At 35.3% G+C, this 24,445-nt stretch overlaps 1 protein-coding gene across 3 annotated transcripts; it reads left to right on the forward strand.

The window, feature by feature from the left end:
* The first annotated feature begins 829 nt into the window (after positions 1-829).
* LOC138691492 (zinc finger protein 664-like) lies at positions 830-24,445 on the forward strand. 3 transcript variants are annotated; one of them, XM_069813466.1, is made up of 6 exons: positions 1,750-1,858; positions 7,406-7,646; positions 10,872-10,972; positions 14,921-15,100; positions 20,635-20,717; positions 22,888-24,445. In XM_069813466.1, the coding sequence occupies exons 3-6, from the start codon at positions 10,877-10,879 to the stop codon at positions 23,765-23,767; spliced, it is 1,239 nt and encodes a 412-aa protein (XP_069669567.1). In that variant the 5' UTR covers positions 1,750-1,858; positions 7,406-7,646; positions 10,872-10,876; the 3' UTR covers positions 23,768-24,445. The 3 variants fall into 3 exon arrangements, with proteins under 3 accessions (XP_069669566.1, XP_069669565.1, XP_069669567.1); XM_069813465.1 differs by lacking the exons at positions 1,750-1,858; positions 7,406-7,646 and adding an exon at positions 830-961; XM_069813464.1 differs by lacking the exon at positions 7,406-7,646 and having other exon boundaries at positions 1,739-1,858.

The following is a 24,445-nucleotide window of genomic DNA, read 5'->3' on the forward strand; positions in this document are numbered from 1 at the left end:
TGAGACTAAAATTATCCCGATGCATCTTCCTGATATATTTCCAGCGTAAATCTTCATCCTTAGGGAATAAAAATACATTGACTGACAAAATTATCCCGATGCATCACCCTGATGTATTTCCGGCGTAAATCTTCATCCTTGGGGAATAAAAATACACTCACTTTCGAACCAGTTAAATAATTGCCTTTACAGGCAGGTACGCAACATTTACGTGGCCCATTAATTTGTATATTCACATGTAAAGATACAAAAAGTACATAAACAGAATTCGAATGGCAAAATTCCGTTTTCTCGCACAAAGTGAATCCCGGTAAGGATCCGCAATATTTACGTGGCACATTTGTATATTCATACGTAAATATTCGAATAATAAGCTTCCGTTTAATTGTCTTTAGAGGTAGGTACGCAATATTTACGTTGCACATATGGAGTTTCGAAAGACAAAGCAAGCTAAACAAATGTAAACCAATCCAATTTGTATATTCACATGTAAATATTCGAATAACAAGCTTCCGTTTACTCGCATGAAGTAAATACCGGTAAGCATATCACTGGCAGTGCATGAGAGGGCCGCGCATGCGGAGGATGCGCAGTTTACAATCTCACAACCTGCTCTTGGTAATCTCAGAGTACTTGATGATCCTGACGCGAGAAACATGTTACACGTGGCATTTGCAGATAGCAAAGAGGAAGGAAACTGTTTAGAAATTTAACTCTTTATCTCTTGGAACCATGTTGAACGTTGAAGTGATCACTGGACTAGTGTAACACTCTTTGGAACAGTTGGAACAGGTTATTTCACGAAACAGTTTCAATTGTGAAACAGTTAAAAAAAAAACTGTTCCAGCTATTTTTTCCCATCTGTATTGCATGATGCTCATCTGCTAGAAGAGAAATCGCAGTGAGATTGGTGGTTTGACGAAAATGGTGATCAAGTTGTAGTGGAAATTTTGGAGAGCAGGTAGGCCTACTTGCATAGGAAATATCACAGGGGTGAATGGAGTGGTAGTAATAGGGTTTAAGAAGGGCGCGTCAGCTACTATGGCTATTTGCGCCGTTATCTAAAATTTTTAATAAAACAAAGACATAAGTTATATAATAATCAAAGTGCTAAAAGAACTAAAAAGCGTTGTCACGGTAAAACGAGGTGATTTGTACAGAATCATAAAAAGTGAGCAATTCTACGACCCTAGGTGGTATTCAAGACGAACAAATAGAATAATAAAACTATGGCCACCAGCGTTAAGCGGGGGGGTGGGGTGAATGGAGGGAAAGGCACTAGGTCATGTTTGGAGACCAGGAGAGGGAAAGTATTTTTTGGTAGACGTTTCAGATCGATAGGCTCTCATTGCAAGCCCTCATAATGCGGTACAATTTGCCTGGAACTCACATAGTTTCTGGTGGGTAAATGTGGACAGGATTTACAAAACAATGTACACTCATTGATGTACGTATCAAACATGAACATAATTTTGTGAAGCCAAACGATCCACAAATCCACACTCAAAATATTTAAAATCTATGGATGCATGTAAAACGCAAGTTGAAATGTCAGTTTGGAACATCGCGACTATAATTCGCAAGTACAAGCATTACTGTCAAAGTGTCATTGTAATAGCATTCATTATGAATGAAACTTAATTTAATCTCCATCTTACGATGTTTGGTGACGTTTTCACGTCCGTTGATGTGAAACTTAATTTATTCTCTTTTGCGGACAATGTATATCTATCCACTGCTTCCTTGATAGTGCCACTGCTCATTAGATCGTAGAGAACATGCGAACGCGTCTCTATATCTAAATCTAAAATAATTTGGGAGCTGAAGTACGAAATTACCTGGAAGTGTATACGTTGTGGTAGGTTAAAAGTACTGCTTTTGGTTTACTTAATGAACTTTAAAACCTTCTGATTATTATTCCTAACGTGGAAAAACTTACAAAAAATGAGCGTAAAACAATCGTAGATTGAAAGTTAGGCATACTACTGTTATTTTATTCCGATAGGTGGAAGCATATGCTAGTGGGTACTGACTCATTCGCTATTTTTGATCTAATTTCAATTATAAATTGAGAATGATCTCTCTTGTTCATCCATCCTCTGCTATATTTAAGTTTAAAAAGTATCGGTGGCATCTCACGTAAGGTCAATTTCTACTAAGCAACTGATCATACTTTTGTTTAGTGTCATTGCTCCTCCCCTGTCTACCCCAGCCCATTGCTTGACCCACCCCTGCAGAAGACTTATAATAATTTATGAGCCCTCTTCTTACTCTAATAACATCCTCAACTTTGCATGGTATAGATAATCTCAATGCTGGATTATAGAACCTGCTGGATTCTGTTATTGTTATTCCAAACCTGAAGTAGGCTTTCAGTTAGTAGTACTTTGGTTGTTATAATCTGTATGTATAGCCACTTCCCTTTTCAGCAACTCCAAATTCTCGATGAGGTTTAAGTCCAGAGAATTTCCGAGACAAACACACGAGGTATGGTTTTCTGACAAAAAGCTTTTCACTTTTTAATCACTGTGACAAAGTGTTACATCGTGCATACATAAATACATATTCCTCTCCATTTCTGAGCCACTCTTTTCATTGTGGAGTTAGTGTTGTCTCCAACACAGTGACATACTGGTCACTGTTTTATTGTTTCCTGAACAACGTACATGCGATCTACACTTTTTCTGATATTACTGACCATCTCATGACCGCTGTTGGTTGCTTCACCATGCATTCAGAATCCAGTGTCTCTTGTTTTTGATGGGGAAATGTTTCTTTATAAATCATGCACTTGAAGATTGACTCGTACGAACATACGTGAGGAAGATATAAACATACAGTATGAGTTGTACAAACTTGAAATTTAGCAATGTTTACAGTTAGATGGAATTTAGACATACGATATCAGAATATTCACAATGTTTAGTACGTGAAATGTCTGTGCTGCTTTGTCCATTTTCATCATTGCATTCATCAGAAATAATTTTTAGTATGCATGCAGCACTTTGAAATGGGTTATGTGTTATTCCCACTGAATCATATATCGAAGGCGCACTGAGTGGTTGGTTAATGCAGTGGAAGCAGTAATGACAAATACCAAATGTATAATAACGTAACAGTATAATTGAACAATAAACAACATAACAATGTACAAATGAATTGATGTGTCATTAACGAGATACGTGTGATGCAATGAAAATATGAAAGTACATTAATAAGAATTCAAATCTGTACATAATGGCTACCTCTCCTACCAATGGTGTTCATACAATCTGATTCTATCATAACATTCTCTTCCGATAGAATAACATATACCGTAATAGGATCATACAAAACAGTCTTTAAACTAAAGTGTATACCTTACAGTCCTACATATAGCTTTTACTATATCTCATCGATTTTATTTCCATGGCGTTTATAAACGTCCATACAGTCTTAATCATTGAGTTATCGTATAGTATCGTACCACAATACATATTTGCAGAGAACCAACCCTAATCCATACAATGACATATATATACACAGAACGTTCGCCTATGGGTGGGGCCAGGAAACGGCCTGTCTGCGGTGTCGCTTGCGGGAATCGTCTATCCGTAAGCTTCCGCTTTCTATACTATACTCTATAGGGTTTTAATTTTAAAAGTTTAGCAGCAGTAAAGACTGATGTTTTTGAAACACTAACTTCCTGTGAAACACGTATTAGAGATTTATTAGGAGAGCGTGTAAATGATGCACTGATTTCATCAATTTTTTTTCTCCCATCAATACTCTTCGTTTTCGCTTAGGAATTGTAGCATTTATCGACCCTGTTGTCCTTCATTTGTTAACAACAGTTTCTCTACCCTGAATTGAGCACACGAAAATTTTTACTTCAAATTGCCTACGCACCTCTCTACATGACTCTGTTTTCACATATGCATCATACATAAAAACTCTTTGTTCAATCGTGCATTTTGCGTTTTGCATTGTTAACAAATTTTACACACATGCTGAATATTTATGCAACTGTGTCAAGAAACTGCACTGTACGTGTTAAGTACTGCAACATCTGGCTCACAACTGATAACTTGTCGACCTTGATGTCCTTGATTGTCGAGCGTGTCTCAACAACTGCGCGTACAAAGCGGCGTATCAGTACATGCCACTTTCCTGGCCTCACCCGTAGGCGATCGCTCTGTATATATATATATATATATATACACACACACACTTCGTTATTATCACGGCAGAGAATCTTACACATTCAATATAGCCATTCATATAATGCGCACACACCTGTACAAACTTCACAAAATCAATATTCGATACAGAGAGAGGGAAAGTAATACTTGTATACGAATACACTAAGCAATGTAACCCCATTTAACTATTGCAAAGCTAAGCATGCTTCTATTACGATGTAGAATCTCTCATATCCCGATAGTTAATGTCTCGGACGTTCCAACTATATCCAATTCTACCCAACAGTTCGCATATCGTCGCTCGCGACGTAAATCCCTGTGAGCAGTGAAAACAATCTCAAACTATTCCATAATACAAATATACCGACGCCATGGTTCTTAGTATACTATACACATAATTCCACGACAAGTAATGTAACTGTAGTTGCTCACATTAATACGTCTCGGGAACCTAGTAATGATTGAAAGTCAGTCTTAACACACAATATATCTACACTATTTCAAACATCAATAATAACCTTATCATAAGCAAACCTGACTTTCAAATCCACTGAATCTCTTAATTAGCAAAGCTTATATATCTGTGGCTGGGAGGAGAAAGATCTTAAGTAAAAATTTTATATTTTTCAGGAGAGCAGTAGGAAGATTGAAATTGGTGTCAATTATAGAGTATTTTTAATTAAGAGGTTTTTCCTGGATATTATTTGTTTATAATTCTTCTAAAATAGGTAATGTTGCTGAATTAATTTTCTTAATTATTTCCAAAAATAGCCGCACTTAAGCCCTTTTGAGACTAGACGCCAAACTGAGTAGAAGGGACTATTAAACATAAGACCTTTTTCATGTCAAAAAAATGAGAAATGAAAATTATTAGGAATGCAAAATGGGTCTTAAACAATATAGGACTCTTTACCTGGTGCTTAAAAGTTTTAAAAGGAAAGGGCATTAGTATGTGATAAAATTGCTAAAATACAAGTTAGGCCTTTTTAATAGGGAAGCATGGAAAGAAAACATGTGATGGTTTGTAAGGAATAAAGTATTAAATATTCATAAGTCCTTTATTCTGTGTTTGCCCGATTCAAAAAGTACTTGGGACATTTGGTAACTCTCTGTAAATCCAGTCACGAGTCTTATTTGACTTTAGCCGTTTTACCAGATTGTAGAGAATTGTTTCCGCTTTCAGAATATATAAAAATCCCATTTTCACAAAAAATTAACTTAAGACCTTTTTCCTCCCGGCCACAGATATCAGGCTGGAACTCTCTAAGTGTATTCAACTAATAACAATACTTCTATCGATGACGCTTTCTAAGTCTATCCAAACAGTCAACGTTGTTACCTATACCAACCGAGTCTTCTGAATGTATCAGACAATTTAACGTTTCCTATAATGCCCGAGTTTTCTGAGTGCTCCAAGCAGTCGATGTCGCCTATACGGCCCAAGTTTTCTGAGTGATCAGCATACCTCATGGCACTTCGCAAGAAAGTTCTGTTCCACCTTTCCGTAGTATCCAGAATTCCTGCTGATGAATAGGAAGGACTGTAAGGAAAATGCACAAAGAATAGGTGGCGCTGATATTAAGATAGCGAACGGCGAAAAGTCCGGTACTGTAGCAAGATGTTCTACTAGCTGAGCATAGACGGCTCAACTTGTAGACTTGCTCACACAATCTTTGCTCTGTTTCAGAAATGACCAGTTCTTCACATTCTATCTTAGCTGTCAACAGATGTGTATACTCATTTACTTCCCGCAGATATTGAGAATTTTCCTTTTACCTCTTGGTGATGTTTTTCTTTTAGAATAGCATTTTCTATGTGGCGAGAAGATAAATCTTCTGCCATTTTCATTTTGTTCTTAATGCGATAGACAAGAGTTCTGAGAAATGCTAAGTATCCTCGTAATTTCCCTTTGTGAGAAATTCTGTTTTCTGTATTGAAGCTGCAACCCCAGACTTCTTCCAAGTCGTGAGATGCTTATTTTTCCCATTACAAGCACTGACAAAATAACTCCAAAAAGGCTAGTGTGGAATACGTAATAAACTAAATCAGTAAGATACTTTATTACTTCAAACTAGTACAATATCTCATTAAGTCTGTTAATTTGTGAAAGATAATATCTGACTAAGTCAGTTAATTTGTGAAAGATAATGTAATCTAATACAAACAGTCTAATACAGTTAAGTAATTCCCTAGAAATGAAAAACATTGTTTTCATATTGTCAACATATGCTGCTGGCATAATCAGTGATTGCAAGTAACATATTTAAGGGAAAAAATCATGTCTTGCACGGTGTGCGACATAAATAAATTGTTTTAAAATTCAGGAGTGATTCTATTAATGTGGCCAAGTACTGTACACTGCTGCATATTTTTCGTCGACATTGCAGTGAAATGTCACGAGAAGTGGACAGTGGTAGAATTATAATAGCATGTATTGTGAAAACACAATTGAGTGGCTCAGTGATAGAGTTGTCTAAACCACAAATTTTTTAGCCGCAGATTTCTGCATAAAATGACTGTAAATTATCATTTGCATGTTCGCCAAAGTAGGTGTACTAGATAAACATTACATTATAGTAAATGAGAAATAATTTCCAATTGATAGCATATAATCTTAAAAAAACGATGTCTAAGTTTAGACTTCAATAACTTTTTTGGGTGTAATTATGGGTTAGGCAACTCTGGCACTGAGCCGTTCAATTTTCCCTTCCAGCTAAATACCATACAAGTGGGCAGTTAACAATAATACGCCGTTCAGTCATATCCCCGTTTTGTACTCATGTTATACATATTGCTGTCTGAGTTTTCTGGAGTACTTTTGTTTCACCTAGTGTTGTAATGATCATGAATTGCTGTTATAGGCACTGTTTAAATGATAGCTTTCATCTGTGGATGAAGTAATGTAAAATGTGATAGTAACTATTTTATTACTTTACGACAGACTCTTATTTTGGAAATGGATAAATTACTTTGAATTATATATTTAAATTTTACTTTTCCACTACCTTAGGTAACTTCGCTGAAAATATCACTTGTTACTCCTATCTGGGTCATTCTCTGAAAAAGGTACAGAATTGAAGAACAAAATGAGATTTATGATAAATGTACAAAAATGTTAAGCTGACTGGTCAGACGTCTTTATTAATGTAACTTAAGCCCTCCAGATAACTGACCAAGATTTTTTTAAATTTCTTACTTAAATATTAGGCATTTTATCTTTTTAGTTGTCCACGGAGTGAACATGTGTGTCAACGGAGGATATCTGTCTTCACTGCTGTTGAAGTTGTACAGTCGTGGAGATCTGTTTAATATTGTTAAGGGGAAATGTTTCTGTGAGATGGAGGAAGAAACCCAGAAGTAGTGAAGAAGTAGTAAATTCGACAAAATTACTGACATCATATGAATTATGGAAAGAGAAATGGTAGTCAATAGTACATAAAGCAAAGTAGAATTATTGCAGTAACGGTAATTTTTAACTCTTTTTCAACTCAAGAGTTTAACTATAGTCGTCTTAACTTTGCGTGATTTATGTTTATTAAAATTCTTCTGTATTTGCTTGACAATAACTTCTGCAAACAACAATTGTCTGTATGGTAGATGTTCACTGTTTATTTCTTGACTGTGGAGCAGTCGGCGGACTTTCCTCCTTGGGCTTTCCTGTAGGACTTGCTTACTTTTCTTTAACCGACTTAATCTCTTTTTATAATTTTCTAGTGTTGCGTTAGTTCTTCTATGTATCTCCTCAAATTCCTTTATCTTTTACTGTAGCTTGATTCTATTTGTTCTGACCTTTCTCTTCCCTCTCTCAGTCCCACTTTTTCGTGGTGCCTCTTTACTGTTAGTCCTTACTAAGGAAGGCGAACCTGGTGGTGTATTTTCGTCTACATATTATTCCACATTCTCCTGTTCTCTTTTCTTCTTACCATATCTTTTTGCCTTCTCTTTCCAAACTTTCCTTACTGCTTTCTTTTCACGGTCGTTCATTTTGTGAGTAGTCTTTATCTTTCCAGAAATCTTTCTTTGATTATAGCATTCTCTCGTTTCTTTTAGCCTCTTCATAAAGGATAGGATTTTCACGTATCCTCTGTCTAGAGCATCTCATACTAAGTGTTTTCTGTTCTCTTTTCTTCTGAATTTGAGCATCCGACTGTGTAGGCTTTTTCTTTTTTCTTAGTGAAGTTGTTCTGTACAAAGCAAGAAAAAATAAAAAGGATAGATAAAATATTTAGGCTATTACATAATTCTAAGCACAAATTTAAATTAATTTCAAACTTGTTTACCCTCCGTGTACAGTATTATCCTCCGTGGACCAGCTTAGGGGATGTCCACATACCAGACAAAATTAGGCATTTCATTTTTTCATTGTTTCAGTTTTGAGGTTACAACATTGGTAGCTCTCATACATTTGAATTACACGCAGAATTCGATTAAAACATTTGCTATTCATAGACATTTCGCTAACCTGCACTAAGAGCATGCTAAACTAGCCCGGGCTATCGGATGGTTACTTGTACAGGATTCATATCATATCTTATCGATAACACTGCTTTATGAATACGAAAAATGTTAGTTCGCTGATCATCCACTGGAACCCCCCGCTAAGAATGTCTATGAATACGGCCCATAATGAGTAATTCCTATTTTAATTATTGTGATAATAACAGGAAGAAATTTGCGAAACTCAAAATGATAATTGATATGTAACATCCACAACACAAGATACACTGGTGAAGACAAGCTTTGGCTGTTACACATTATTTCTTCCTTTCTCATTAATTCCAGACACACACACTGAGAGCTGCTGCACTCTATGAACATTTTATCGCACTTTTATAGTTGTCATATAGGGAGATTCAGTTTCCTAGGGACAAATTTTGAAATTCATTAACACTGTTCAATTTTTGAAAGGCCGAAGTCTTTCTTGGATATGGATTTCTGATACTTTGTATTATTATTATTATTATTATTATTATTATTATTATTATTATTATTATTATTATTATTATTATTATTATTTGCTGAAACTGCATTTTTAAATAAGATTTTACAGTCAGCAATGCCCAGATTGTTACAAATCGGGTGTAGCTACAGTCCACAGAGGGGACATTATTACTATTTGGATAGCCTAAATATACTGTAAATGAAGATATATTAATTAACATTTTCCATAATCCCTCGCTTCTTAGTGACTTAATTTAATCATTAATTTAAAACGTCAACATTATATTTTTCCTGTCATATTTACCAGACAGTGACAATAAATAATACTTTATTCAGAGAATGACCCATCTATTTCATTTGTTTTAATGCTGTTTTTTTTATTATACAAAATTCTTTGTTGTCAACTGTCTGAAGTCAGGTCTGAACCTCACAAGTGATGAAGGCTGGGTGAAACAATCAACAAGGCATCACTTGTGAGGCAACTAGGTCAGGAGATAATGAGTGGCCAGTTCCCTTCTTCTTCCATTGCGTACATCTCCGATTAGCTACATATTACACTAATCAGACTTTAGATCCATAGAAATATTTGTTCTTCCTCTGACACATATCGACAAGTGAGATGTACTGCCTGATAATAGACATACATATGACTGGCGTCATTTATAAACAGCAAGTAGTATTAAGTGAATTATTTTCAGAAGAGTTTTCCAAAGTGCTTCATGGCGTAGTGGTAAAGCGTCTGACTATAAATTGAAAAGTTCTTGGGCCGAATCCCCGCAGCTGCACATAGGCAAATTAACATGAAATACATGTAACAGAACATGAAATATATGTAACAGATTTTGAAACTGGAGCGAAAAAAGAGTGAATTAGGGAAAAGAAGGTAAAAGGAAGAAGCTATACAAAATTATATTGTAATTTCTTATGAAAGTGTAAACCCCACATTTTCACGTATTTCCTATTGTGAATACAAAAGCGGCAAATGTAAGGCAACGACTTTTATAGTTAATTATGCACAAATCGATAAATAACTATCGACATCCCTGATGATTGAGAAAGGAGGCTTGCAGTGTGAATCTTACTGTTATCTTTTGTTGGTTAATATAATCCTCAATTTTATAATACCTGTAATAAGATTAAATGCGCATATTTATGTAAGAGTCTGTTTCGACTACAGTCTTCTTGAAAATTTCTATTTTTATAGAAATTATAGTTTTGGTTACACTAGCACTGAGATAGTTCCTTTCGTACTCCGCTTATACACACTGCATATAATACGAATCTGTGACATATGTGATTAGTTTTAGTCTTTTGTTGTGCCTTGCATATAATATCAAGAGCGTCTAAAAAAATATTCGTTATAAATTCGACGATATTCATTTCCGAAATCACCATAACTTCCTCTGCGCAAGTTTCATCCAGAATATAACTACATAATTCTTTCCACTGACGTTGAAATCATGCCTTACGGAAGAGTTACACCTAATATATAAGTTATGTATCGTCGTTTATTCTTGCAAGAAAAGTCGAACATTGTTTCAATGTCGATATGAGATTAAAATAATATCTGTTTGATGGTGGGACTAAAGCTGACATCTACGAGTTATATTATTTATTTATAGAGCAGTTCTTGTGTGAAAATGTGTACGAGGAAGTGGGATTCGAATTTGATCGTTGTAACTTGTAGTAATTGTTTCTCAGCAATTCGGTTTCTGTAATCATTGACAATAACATAACCTTCTCTTTCAGTCGTGATGGATTTGATCAAGATGGAGACTGAGGATGATCCTTTGCTATTAGTACCGCATGATAACACACACAGAATGGAAGACAATAAGGCTTTATCGGTGGTAAACATAAAATACTTACTATATATTTGCTTTGTGTGCTTGTCGAACAGTGGACAAAAGCATTCACTTCACACTTTGCATTCAGTAGAATAAATTAATGTCCTTTGCTATTGCTTTGTGATATATTGCGTCATGAATTGGTCTGTCATTATTAAATGTGTTTTGGTTCTACTCTCCCTATGGAAAGAAATTTTCACATGATCAGCTAGTCTGTGTGGTTGCTGTTCGCCCTGCATCATGATTGAATAATGCAGAGCCACACTTATTGATGCAGTCTGGTTCCAAAACCGTACTGAACAGCTCCACTGTGGTTCTGTTTGGTACCTTTATATAAAACTTAGATGAACCTTTGATATCATGTGAGAGACGTTTTCCTCTGTGTCCCATAATATTTTGTTCTGAATTATAATTTCTAAGACAATATTATTCAAGCCAGGAGCTTTCTGATGTCCTACAACAGTAACATTTTCTCACTGGATTAGTATTTATGGAATACATACTACCACCACAGTCTAGTACATTCAGTCACGAAGCTCTAGTCCACACCTGTGGAGTAACGGTTAGCACACCTGGCCGCGAAACCAGGTGGCCCAGTGGCCCGCTTGGGGCAAATTACCAGGTTGAGATTTTTTCCGAGGTTTTCCCTCAATCCAATATGAGCAAATGCTGGGTAACTATCGGTGCTGGACCCCAGACTCATTTCACCGCCATTATCACCTTCATCTCATTCAGACGCTGAATAACCTAAGATGTTGATAAAGCGTCGTAAAATAACCTACTAAGAAAACGAAGTTCAATATGTAATAATAATAATAATAATTATTATTATTATTATTTATTTATTTAATCTGGCAGAGCTAAGGCCAGTAGGCCTTCTCTCCCATTCAGCCAGACTAATTCTAATTGAATACAATTGCTTACATAGTTATTACATCTAGACCATAAAACAACATGAAAGTAAATAATGAAAATTATATAAGTAATGTTAGTGTGACAATAATAAACATTGGTAAGAAATAGTTATAATAATAATAATAATAATAATAATAATAATAATATTATAATGAGATAATTTAGATACTTATGTAGGGCATATGCATCCAATGACAGTTGAACTTTGGTTGCTAGCCATTAGAATCGCTACTATCGCACAATCTATTGTTCCTAGTACTCTCAGTTGCTAACTGCTTGTTTCGCGAGAAATGCAAAAATTCACATCAAGCTTCGTGACTGTATGATATTAGACTGTACTACCACTTATTGACGAGTAAAACTGTGACTTTAATTAAATATGGAAAAGCTTAAAGCAAAGTAGAACCTCGATTATCCGTGGTAATGAAGGGAATGGACTGAATGGTTAATCGAAAAAATTGTATAATCCGTACTATAAAAAATGTTCATAAATCAAGTGTAAAATATTTATAATTTTGTCATTTGAAGCCTCTGCTGTACTGCAACCACTGGCATCTTCATACAACACACTACACTATACAATATCATGCTGTTTATAGCTAATAAACACAAAGAAGTACAGTAATATGCAACTAAAAACGCAAGAAAATTGGATTTATTTACACAATCTACAGATTCTCATAACCTCTGTGCTGAGAAGAAGTTAGTTACTTTTCTTTTGAATTTAGATTTATTTAACTTTGTCCTTATGTCCATTCTTAATTTTCTGATGGCAAGAATATCAGGAAATTGAGTATCATCTTCATGCTCCAAAAATTCCAGTAAAGTTTTTGTTGATTGAAGCTCTACTTGTAGTGGCACACGTCTTGTTCTGTCACCTTCCTCTGCTAGCTCTTCTTCCTGATCAGAATCGGAGTTATTTTCCACGTTGTCGCACTGGTTACCATCACTGGAAACGATGTCGTCGTCACTTTTTAGTTCATATCCTGGCAACGCAGTTCCAACATTGAGCCACTGCTGCATGTTTTCTTCATCCACATACCCCACACCTGTGGAGTAACGGTCAGCGCATCTGGCCGCGAAACCAGGTGGCCCGGGTTCGAATCCCGGTTGGGGCAATTTACCTGGTTGAGGTTTTTTCCGGGGTTTTCCCTCAACCCAATACGAGCAAATGCTGGGTAAATTTCGGTGCTGGACCCCTGACTCATTTCACCGGCATTATCACCTTCATTTCATTCAGACGCTAAATAACCTAGATGTTGATACAGCGTCGTAAAATAACCCAATAAAAGAAATTCATCCACATCACGAAATTCGTTAATGTGTCCGATCATCTCACAAAGGGATTGCGAACTTATCTGAATGTCGGTTTCTTCATCGTTGGATGCGAGATTTTCACCTACCAACTCTTCAGCATTGTTATTCAATTTTCTCCATGACCAAATTATGTTCTGATTTGATATCATGCCCCACGCCTTAGCTGCTAGATATATTCCCTCCTTTATATTGAAGACTTTCTTCCAGAAATCTGTCATTGTCTGTTTTTCTGCAAGCAGTATACTCAACAACTCCCTTCTATAATGTCGCTTCATTGTAACAATTACCCCCTAATCCATAGGCTGGAGAAGTGACCTGATATTAGGTGGCAGAAAGAAAGCAAAAATGTTCCCATCACGAGATTTGAGTTGTGTCTCATTGGGATGGGAGGGAACATTATTAATGAGAAGAACCGCTTTTATGGGCAATCCTACAGATTTCAGAAAGGCACTAACCTCGAGCACAAACTTGGAATGAAACCACGAACTAAAATGTCACGTGTCATCTATGCCGATTTACTGTGATAATAAAATGTTTAATATCCATACCTTTGAATGATCGTGGATGTTTTGCCTTGCCTATAATTTTATGTTCTCCACTTGCATTTGCGCAACACATTAGCGTCACTCGTTCCTTACTTGACTTATATCTGGAAGCAGTCTTTTCTAATGAAGCTTCAAGTGTTTTGCTTGGAAGACATTTCCAGTACAGTGCAGTCTCATCTGCGTTATGAATTTGGTCGGGCACAAATTTGTACCTATCAATACACATTTGAACTCATTCTTAAACTGTTCTGTAGCATCTGTATCGGCACTAAGTTTTTCTCCCACTAGAGAAAGTTCATGTATTCCATGGCGAGATTTAAATCTTGGCAACCATCCATTCGATGCCACGAATGGTTGACTTAGACCCAATTCCTCATGAAAATTTGCGCCTGCTTCATTAAAATTGTCCCATTAATTGGAACACTTTCAGCTCTCTTTTGTTGGAACCAGCTAGACAGAACTTCATCTAAGGTTTTGAACATGGAATCTTTCATAGTTTTCGAATTTTTAATCCAGTAATACTGCCTGAAGAAGACGCAAATTGTAGCACTTTATCCTTGTTTTTGTTAGATCGCACACAGTTGTTACGCCAATCTCGTATTCTGATACGAGACGAGCCACAGTTTCTCTATCCTGAACCGCTCGATTATTTGAACTTTTTTTCGATACTTAACGCAATACGTTTTCTTTTTACGCCCGTAGAAGATATTTTGCATAGTAGGTAAACAGTTCGGCCACACGACAGTAGAACAATGACTGAATGGTGCATTGGCTGTAATTGTGTGGAAGTTCTGTGGGTCATTCCTCTGAAAGCCGGTAGTGGTTATTGTACAAGCTGGGAAAAACATCCCCTTCCACTAGTAACTGTGTCTATTGCGGATAGTGGCAGCATTCCTGCTACATACTGTGTAACGGTAAAGCTGGAAAAAACTCTTTCTAGTAAAAGTACGTACTAATGTAATGTATTGTACTTCACACATTTTTCTGCCTACAATAAAAAAAATTCGAGAGGACAGTTGGATAATCCGACGATCGGTTAATAGGGTGACGGTTAATTGGGGTTCTACTGTACATTCATTCGAAATCTGCGTCAGTTATTGACGTGCATATTATGACTGCCACGCAGAACCAGATTGGCGACTATTTCACATGAAGTCATATTTTTGTTCTGTAGGAGGAGAATTTATCGTATCTGGAAATGTCCAGCATGAAGCCAGAATGCGTGGACCAGAGTTATTTTATCAAATCAGAGATAAATGTTGAAGACACCACACCAGTGCCTAATAGCTTTCCTATGGTGAAATCTGAAGTTGAGAGAAAGATTGAAGACTCCACTCTGAAATCTGAAGTTAATGTAAGTGGTTCACTGGCAGTATTATGCCAGTAGTGCATTTTTTAAGTATATCAAACTTTTTAGTAGTGTCGAATTGTTTAACTGCTTTCTCATTATCCATTACGTTCGCAAATTGGTCAGTTTTCATTTTAGATTTGGAATAAAATAATAATTCGCAATTATATTTCTGGCATGGAACAGAGAATTATTTCAAAAGCATGGAAAGAACTGCACCTAGGAACAGATTTCTTTTTAAATTTACGAAATTTGTTATTTTGTTGTTTTTGATCTAGCAATTAGTATGCTAGACATTGAATGATGCGTTCAAACAAATGTAAAGGCTTATACAAAACCCACGAAAGATTTGGGAGTCCTCTAAGTTTGTTAAGAAGTAAGTTTATAAAAAAAAATAACAAAATATTAAGATGCATAATAATAATAATAATAATAATAATAATAATAATAATAATAATAATTTAAGTTATTTACCAATATTTGTGCTGTACAACAGCCTGGGGCCAATAACAGTTCAGGATAAGATAAAAGTTGGCACAAGATTTACAGTGTACAAGGAATAACAAAAACAGTGCATACAAAATTGTTACAAGTTGAGAGAAATACAAATAAACAATAATGGCAAAATGAATAGATAACAAAAATAGTGCATTCAAATAATTATTAAAATTAGAGACAAACAATAATGACAAAATGAATAGATAACTATACAAAAATACATGATACAGAAAAGCTAAAAACAACACAAACAAATTAAGTTGAAATGAATATGCTTAATATAAGAATAGCCAAACAACAAATTATACATTAAACGGATCTGAATAAATATAATGTAAATTAGCAGCTTTCACGATCTGACAACTGGAGAGAGAGATTTAGGCTTATAGGTATAAAAAAAACTTTTTGAAATCTTAAACCATTCGAAGGAGCCCGAAGATAGATATTGCTTATGAAGGATTCACAATCAATATCACCCTTTAAGGCCTTACAAAATAATAAGTAGTCAAGTTCAAGACGTCTAGCATAAAGGCTAGAAAAGTTAAAATATTTACAAGCACGCTCATAATTGAAAACAGATGAATTTGGTAAAAACCTAAAAGCACATAGGGACATAAATTTTCGTTGGATGATTTCTAATTTAACCGAATCAGTAGAAGTAATAGAATTCCAGGCGACAGATGCATATTCTAGTTTAGATCTGATTAATGTATAGTATAGAATTACTAGAGTAGCTAGAGTAGAAAAAGAATAAGTTATAGACCTATAAGTCCGAGCATTCTAATGGAATGATTATAAATATATTGGACTTGATTATGAAAATGTAATTTGGTATCGAGTAGAACTCCCAGGCTCTAATACAGTCTTTCTTTATTATGTTGATATTATTAAAAGTGTAATTAAATTTAAGAGAAGTGGTTTTTCTAGAGAAGGAAATGACAGAAGTTTACAGTTCATTAATTTTCATTCCATTATAAGCAGACCATAGCTCAATAGCATTTATATCATTTTGCAAAGTTATACAGTCTGCCAGACTATTAATTTTGTGAAATATTTTAAGGTCATCGGCAAATAAAAGGCAGTTAGAACTTATTCTTTTACAGTTATCATCTATAAATAATAAAAATAGTAGAGGCCCCAAAGTGGAACCCTGTGGAACTCCGCATAAAGTAGTATAAGGATCAGAATTAGAATTTCTAAGTCTAACACAGGATTGTCTATTTTTTAAATAATTTTCAAACCAGCCCAGGTAATTAGTGGTAAGACCAAAAGAATTTAATTTACTCAGTAACATATTATGGGGAACAACTCAAATGCTTTGCTGAAGTCAAAATAAATGGAATCAATTTGACCCTGAGTTTCAACTATAGGCATAATATAATTGAGATAAGATACTTAATTAGTAGTCGTAGATTTTCCTTTTGTAAAACCATGTTCGGACGAATTGATTTTGTTTTTCACGTGAAAAGAAATATGTTTCTGAATTATTTTTCAAAAATTTTTGAGAAGCTATCAATTATGGAAATAGGTCTATAATTACGTAAAAGAGCTTTATTACTACTCTTAAATATGGGAATAATAGATGCTTCCTTCCAAAGAGAAGGATATAGGCTATATTTTTTTAAACTCAAATTGAAAATGTAGGTTAAAACAGGTACGAAAATTTCAGAGCATCCTTTAATAATAAAATTAGAGATGCCTTCCGTACCCATAGATTTATTCGGCTTAACATTTCTTATGGCCTTCCTGACATCATCACAAGTGATTATAGGAAGGGGTAAAAGTTATTAAAGTTAGAATAAAAAGTGAGAAAATTAGAGTTATGGTTGATCTGAATTGATTTAAATGGACTAGCAAATGGATTTGCAATGATTTTTTGATCAGCAATGTGAACCCCATTAATAATAAATTCATTAGGTATGTTTTTCGATGTCCGAAAAGATTCTACATATTTCCAAAATTTATTAGGCTCTTTTTTTTTTAAACAATCATCAATGGATTTTAATCATTTAAATTTATCAGACTTAATCAAAGCCTTGACTTGTTTTCTATAGTAAGAGAAAATTTGATAGTGGTGATCGGATATATATATTTTTTTAATTTCTATGTGCTTTATTCGTTTTCTTAATGAGTAGACATAGGCTGGTAGGCTGTTTGAAAACCATTTAGAGTAGTGCGACTTTTTCACAAAGGTGACAGGGACAGCTTTAGATATAGCATCATTAACGATTTTTGACAGAGAGTTAGTAGCAACATTGACATCAGTAGTAAAATATACAATTCCAATCATAATTGTGTAGAATGGAATAAAGACAGTGATAATCACCTTGAGAATAATTTAAATAAGACTGATTTTGTTTCTGTAATGGTGATGGTGAGTTAACTCCCATATCAATACAAATAGATGGGTGATGAACATCTTCCGAAACTAGTGAATGATTAGCAAGATTAACTGAACAGTTATGGACATTTGTAAAAACAAGATCAATAAGGGTTTTACTATTTCTCGTTACATTAATTTGGTTTAGTCCTAGAAGACAAGATGAGGAAAATAAATCCTGAGACTTAATTTTTGCGTAGTAATGAATATCATTAAGTGTGCAATCAGATGACCAATTGGCGCCAGGAGAATTGAAATCCCCGAGAAAAACGATTCTAATGTTGTGGGTATCAAGATTTTTTTCAATAAAATTTAGATAAGACCTTAAATGTTTGTGATCTGTATCAGAAGGAAAGTAATGATTACCAGTTAGCAGATTACAACCATCTGACATTTTAATTTCGATCCTAAGGCATTCATTAATGAATTCTAAATCATATCTCCGACGTGTAAAATGTTGCTAATAGCAGTTAAGACACCCCCACCTTTTACTTTGTTGGTATCTTCAAACAACCTGTCAGCACGAAACAGTATAATTATTAGGAAACAAATTTGTATTAACAACATATTGGGATAACCATGTTTCAGTGAGACAGATAATGATATCATTCTTACTCGCTATATTTTGGAAAATTTCATCACATTTCGTATTAAGTCCACGAACATTTTGATGAAAAATCTCAAGATGATTAATGGAATTGCACATTAATAGTTGAGTGATAGCAGATAAGACTAAGAGGCATTTCCCTGAGAATCAACTGAATCTGAATTCGTAGAATGCGAGAAATGCTGTTCAGGTTTGAGTTTCCCAAAAAAAAAAAAAAAGTGCAACCAGCAGGCCGAATTTCAGGATTATTTATCAAATCAAAATCCCTTTCATCCACAGCTACATGGAATGAAGAATACTTTTGAAATTTGGTTTTAAGTTTAGTTACCAAGAGTGACCTAAGTTCTAATTGTTTTTTAAGAGAGTCGACAATATTGTTAGTGCTAACTTTGGAACTGAATCTCGAAACAAAGAGAGATTTAGTTCAGATTCGCTCAGGGCCCATTTCAATGTTGCTAGTAGAAGAGGTTCCAACTTTGTGTTCTCTTTTTTTTTTTTAATTTCTTTCTAGATATTAATTGAAAGACTTCGTTGTGTGAACATTAATAGCATTGGGCTCATTCATTTCCTGATTTGCATTATGTTTCACTGTAATAGGACTCACATGTACTGGTTTACCTGTCACTGAGACTGCAGAATGTAAAGTATTTGAATTGTCAGCAGCTAAGTTTTCCGAAACAATCTTGCTGTAAGACTTCTTGAGGTCATTAGCTTGTGCAGATTGTTGACCCTCAGAAGAAATATTATGAAAGGATTTAGGGGGGCAGCAGCCCTTTGATAACAATTCTGCCATTTGTTCTTTTAGGGCAAAAATTTCATTTTTCATTTCATTAAAGTCTTTCTGTAAATTCTTGACATAGATCAAAATGTCACTAACCATGCCCAATAAAAAAACACTATTTAGTCTGACTGTTTCAATCTGAACTGCAAGACCATCTTTAGAAAAAGGAGTAAAATTACTGTAAACAAGCTCACGTGTAGGTGAGATCACCTTCTTCTTTCCTGGAGTAATAGGACGCACTGACGTGTTGTCCCCCTGCGTTGATTTCCGAGTACTTACACACTTCTGGCACTTACAGGTTGAACTGCCACTTTGCATGAAGATGTCATACTCAGCTTCTCCAATATCCAAGCATTGTGAATGATAATGAAGACTGCACTGTCAAACACATTTCAGAAATGTTTACCTTCCAAAGAAAGGCAAGTTGCACAAAAGACAGACGTCTTTACTAGGCGCCATATCCACTTATACTTCGATACAACTGCTGTATGCTGTAAGTTCTGGGAACTAAACGCACACACAACCGAACAGCATGATGGCTCAAGACCGAATGACGATGTTGATGATAATAATAATAATAATAATAATGTTAATGTGATGTTGCATCTTGTTTGACATTGCGTCTACCATATCCACATTTTTATAATGTTCTCTACTTACAGTTACAAAATCGACATTTATACTGATGCTTACAGAATTCGATTTCAGTAGTCTTCCCTGTCTTTCACGAAACCAGTCTCGTCAATTGTTTTACAAACTTACACAATTACAAATTCCACGTTCCATGGCTCTATTCATTTGACGTTATAAATCTTCTGAAACCGCAGCAACAATCTGAATTGCAAATTAATTAGGAAGTGTGGTAACAAAACCTTTATTTTCTGCTCTTATGTTCTGTTAGGAAGTCTGCATGTCGAGTCAATAAAACTTTTAACAGCGAAATATATTAATATTCCAATATATAACCATTTTACTGCTTCTTTACATCAAATGTTGCAATTTCTTGTTACCTTTTTTTGCAGATCATTTATACATGACATGACATATTGTCGAGGTTGAAACTTGATTCCCACGCATAACACTAAAAGCAAATAGCCTTATTTGAAGGAAGGATGTATGTACTACATAAATACTTTTTTGTGAAAGTCTTTGTACTTTAGCCCTATCGAAAAATTAGATTGGAATCACTGGGTTTGAATAGTGAGGTGTGATATAGGAAACCAATGACCAATATGGTCAGTTAAAGCTCCCTTCATTACTTACTCACTTTTCAGGAAGATTTGTTGGATGTGGACGGAGTTCAGCAGGCACAGATAGAAGAAATATCTTCAGAAGAGAATGGAATGTTGATTGAGAGGTAAGTACAGATTATTGTGTTGGTTTTGCTTCTTCTATTCTTTCAGAACTTCATGCAAAGATGACGTATGAAATAAATGTTGTAATGTATGAGTCTTCTTTCTACGTACTCTATTTGTGTGGTTATTCTTTTTAACTCCTCAGTTTATCTTGGTACTGAAATGACATAAGATTCACTAAAATTATCATTACCATGACAAGTTAACACTACAGCTCCTACTACATATTCCTGCTGGTTTAGTATTCTGCTGTCCTTTGAGAACCGTGATCTCCTTTAGGATACGAACATGCCACTACTTAGATTGGCAACAGTCAGACTGGGTAACGTAGTCGGAATAGCGTTGATCTTCAATGCTCGAGGTTGCGGATTCGGTCTCGCCCCAGGTCGATGACATTTAAGCGTGCTTAAATGGGAGAGGCTGACGTCAATAGACTTACTGCCATGTGAAAGAACTCCTGCTGGGCAGAATTCCGGCACACAGGCGATGCCGATACAACCTCTGCAATCACGAGCGTCGTTAAATAAACCATAATTCAAACTTTTTAGATTGGCAACATTTATACTGCGGCTGCAATCCCTCTGCATTGTGCTAGTTGGCTGTTTTTCGTGCTGTGCAATTCAACTGCTGCGAAAGTTGTGACAAGTTTTGCAGATCTGTACTTCTGTAATTACAGATTGCGTTACTTTTGCAGCAACAGCTAGCTGAAGCACTCCATTATTGAGTTGTGTTCCTTTTCAGATTTTCATATTATGAAATTCAGGCAAATTTATCTTGTATAGCTTTTTTTATTATGAAACGGAGAACAATGTCTTAAATGAAAAAGAAGATTGGGACTTCGTCTTGAACTGAATGGAAACACAGAATAGTGCGAAGTTCCAATTGCTTTTGGAAACTGTTTGGAAGCTACAACATTTATTTCGTAGAGACTACTTTAGATTCTCAGCAAAATTTATTTTTTTATTTTTTATGGTCCTTTATTCTATTGAGCCCGAAGTGTGAAATTTATTTCTATTAATCATATAATGCTTCCATTTCATTCCCAATTCTGCTATACCGTTTTATTTTTACTGTGGCAGTTAACAGTAATTTGTTTTATTTATTATCTATTTCATCTTCTTTAGTAAATTGAACTTACATTGTTCACCAAACTTTGAGAAGTTGTCTTTTGATATATTAATAAATTATCTTGAAAAGATTATGTTACAATTGCTAAACTGCTTCTGGTCAAAGAATTGAAAATGTGAAGTTTGAAAACCATTGTCACTGTTCCCACTTTCTTTTCCTTGTGGTATTTCACACATAGAGACATAAAAGATTCATCTAGTGCGATCTCTGATAGCTCATGCAAGAGTGGAATAGGTAAGCCTACAGATCCAAGTGCGGCAGAGATCTCATAGCTGAAGCTAGATCAGGATGTGACATCTTATCACGATTACTTCAATAGACGCCTATGATATTAATAATAAGGAAATAACCCTTGGTAATCCTCTTTCCATTTTCTATTTGTCCACTGGCGCAAACTCTGCGTAGAATATTTCCTTATCATATCAGGAGCCCAGTCTGATCTCGATCTCCAATCTAGACACATGTATTCCTTTCACAAACTCGGAAATAAGTTTTCTGCTAACTTGTAGTGTGTACTCCCAAAAATGTAATATAGTAAACACGTCAGTATCATTCAAACTCGACCTTGTGATTTGCCCATTCCTTTATGATGCTCGACCTCCAAAAATTAAAAGATACAAGTTAGACTAAAATTATAGAAACCACCTATACGATCATAACTATAACTTGTACGCACACAAAACACAAACTAGGAAACAGAAAAACAAACTCCGAAAAGCAATTGTGATATCCAAAATTATGTAGCTTGCTAAATCCATGATTAAAAGTTGATAATTGTGGATCATCTACCAAATCAGAATTTAAAGAAACTTGTGCGGTATAGTCTATCCAGAGTCACTTTCTTAATCATCGCCACAAAATACCCCAAAAGGGGTCTAAAAACAGAGACGCAACAATAAACGTGTTCGCCTGTAATAATAATAATAATATTATGATTATTATTATTATTATTATCTGATATATGTCTGAATGTAATGATTAATATATTTCCATCTCACTACATTGATTATAGTGCAGACTTATTAGTTTTTATATTCATTTCAGTATTGTGGATCATGTTGAGGAGACTGTGTTACGAGAGCGCACCAGCATTGATCGTGAAGAAGAGAATTTGACACAGAGATGTAGCGACAGACCAGACTGTTCAAACATTAGCGGTGTAAGCCGTAATGCTATCACGAGTAATAAATGCATCGAGGTTTTTGTAACCCCGCATTCTTTGAAACAGGATTTTCAAATTCACACAGTCGAAAAATGCGATGTCTGTGGAAAGTGTTTCTCAGCATCTTCGAATTTAAAGAGACATGCTCGCATTCACACAGGCGAAAGGCCATACAAATGCCAGGTGTGTGGAAAATGTTTCTCTACAGCGTATAACATAAACAGACATGCACAGATTCACACGGACACATTTAGGCCATTTAAATGCGATTTGTGTGGAAAGTCTTTCTCTAATTCGGCAGACCTGAAGAGACATGTACGCATTCACACGGGCGAAAGACCATTCAAATGCGAGGTGTGTGGAAAGTGTTTCTCATCAACCTCGCATTTAAACGAGCATTGTCGCATTCACACAGGCGAAAGGCCATTCAAATGCGAGATATGTGGCAAGTGTTTTTCACGACTTGGTGAAGTAAAGATTCATATACGATTTCACAACGGCGAAAGACCATTCAAATGCGAGGTGTGTGGAAAGTGTTTCTCACAATTGGGAGACTTGCATAAACATGTACGCATTCACACAGGCGAAAGACCATTCAAATGCCAGGTGTGTGAGAAGAGTTTCTCAGAATCTGGATATTTAAATAAACATCTTCGCATTCACACTGGCAAAACGCCATTCAAATGCCTGGTGTGTGGAAAGAGTTTCTCGGATTCGGGATATTTAAATAAACATGTACGCATTCACACGAAAAACCATTGAAATGCCAGGTATGCTGAAAGTCTTTCTCACAATTGGGAGATTGAAATCAACATGCGTTTTCACACACGCGAAAGCCATTCAAAAGCTAAGTGTGTGGAAAGTGTTACTCATAATCTGTTTACCAAATTTACTCTCTCCTACTTCAATGACTTTCTCTGGATCACCAATTTGTGCGGAAGACATTTCTACTAGAAAATTAAGACGATCTTATAAGCGATCTCAAATTACTAGGAGTTTAGTAATCAAAATTGTACTCTTGTTTTATGTTATTCCTGGACGTATTATTGAGAATTTCATATAAGAATATGATTTCTTCATATGTTAAGTTGCTGTTGTTCAACAATGAGTCGTATCTTGAACTAAACTGCGTATTCCAATTCTTTTTGTGACATCGACACTTATCACACTTCGTGTTGAGTTTCATTTGGTTTCCACATTGTTTGCATTTGGCACAACTTTTAAGAAGACACACTTCCTGAATAAATTTTTCACTCATTTGAGTATCAGTGAATAATATTATGAAAAATTTTCTGTTGGGCTTACCATCATTGCCTTTTGTTAAACTGTTGTAAGATCCGACGCAAGAATTGTACCTTTCTGTGATTTCCTTCTGGAAATTTTTCATTATGTCTTGTTAAGTGTCCATTTTCCCGTCATTTGAATATTCCGTGAAGCACA

Source organism: Periplaneta americana, chromosome 16 (assembly GCF_040183065.1).
Source record: "Periplaneta americana isolate PAMFEO1 chromosome 16, P.americana_PAMFEO1_priV1, whole genome shotgun sequence".
Classification (NCBI taxonomy): Eukaryota; Metazoa; Arthropoda; class Insecta; order Blattodea; family Blattidae; genus Periplaneta; species Periplaneta americana.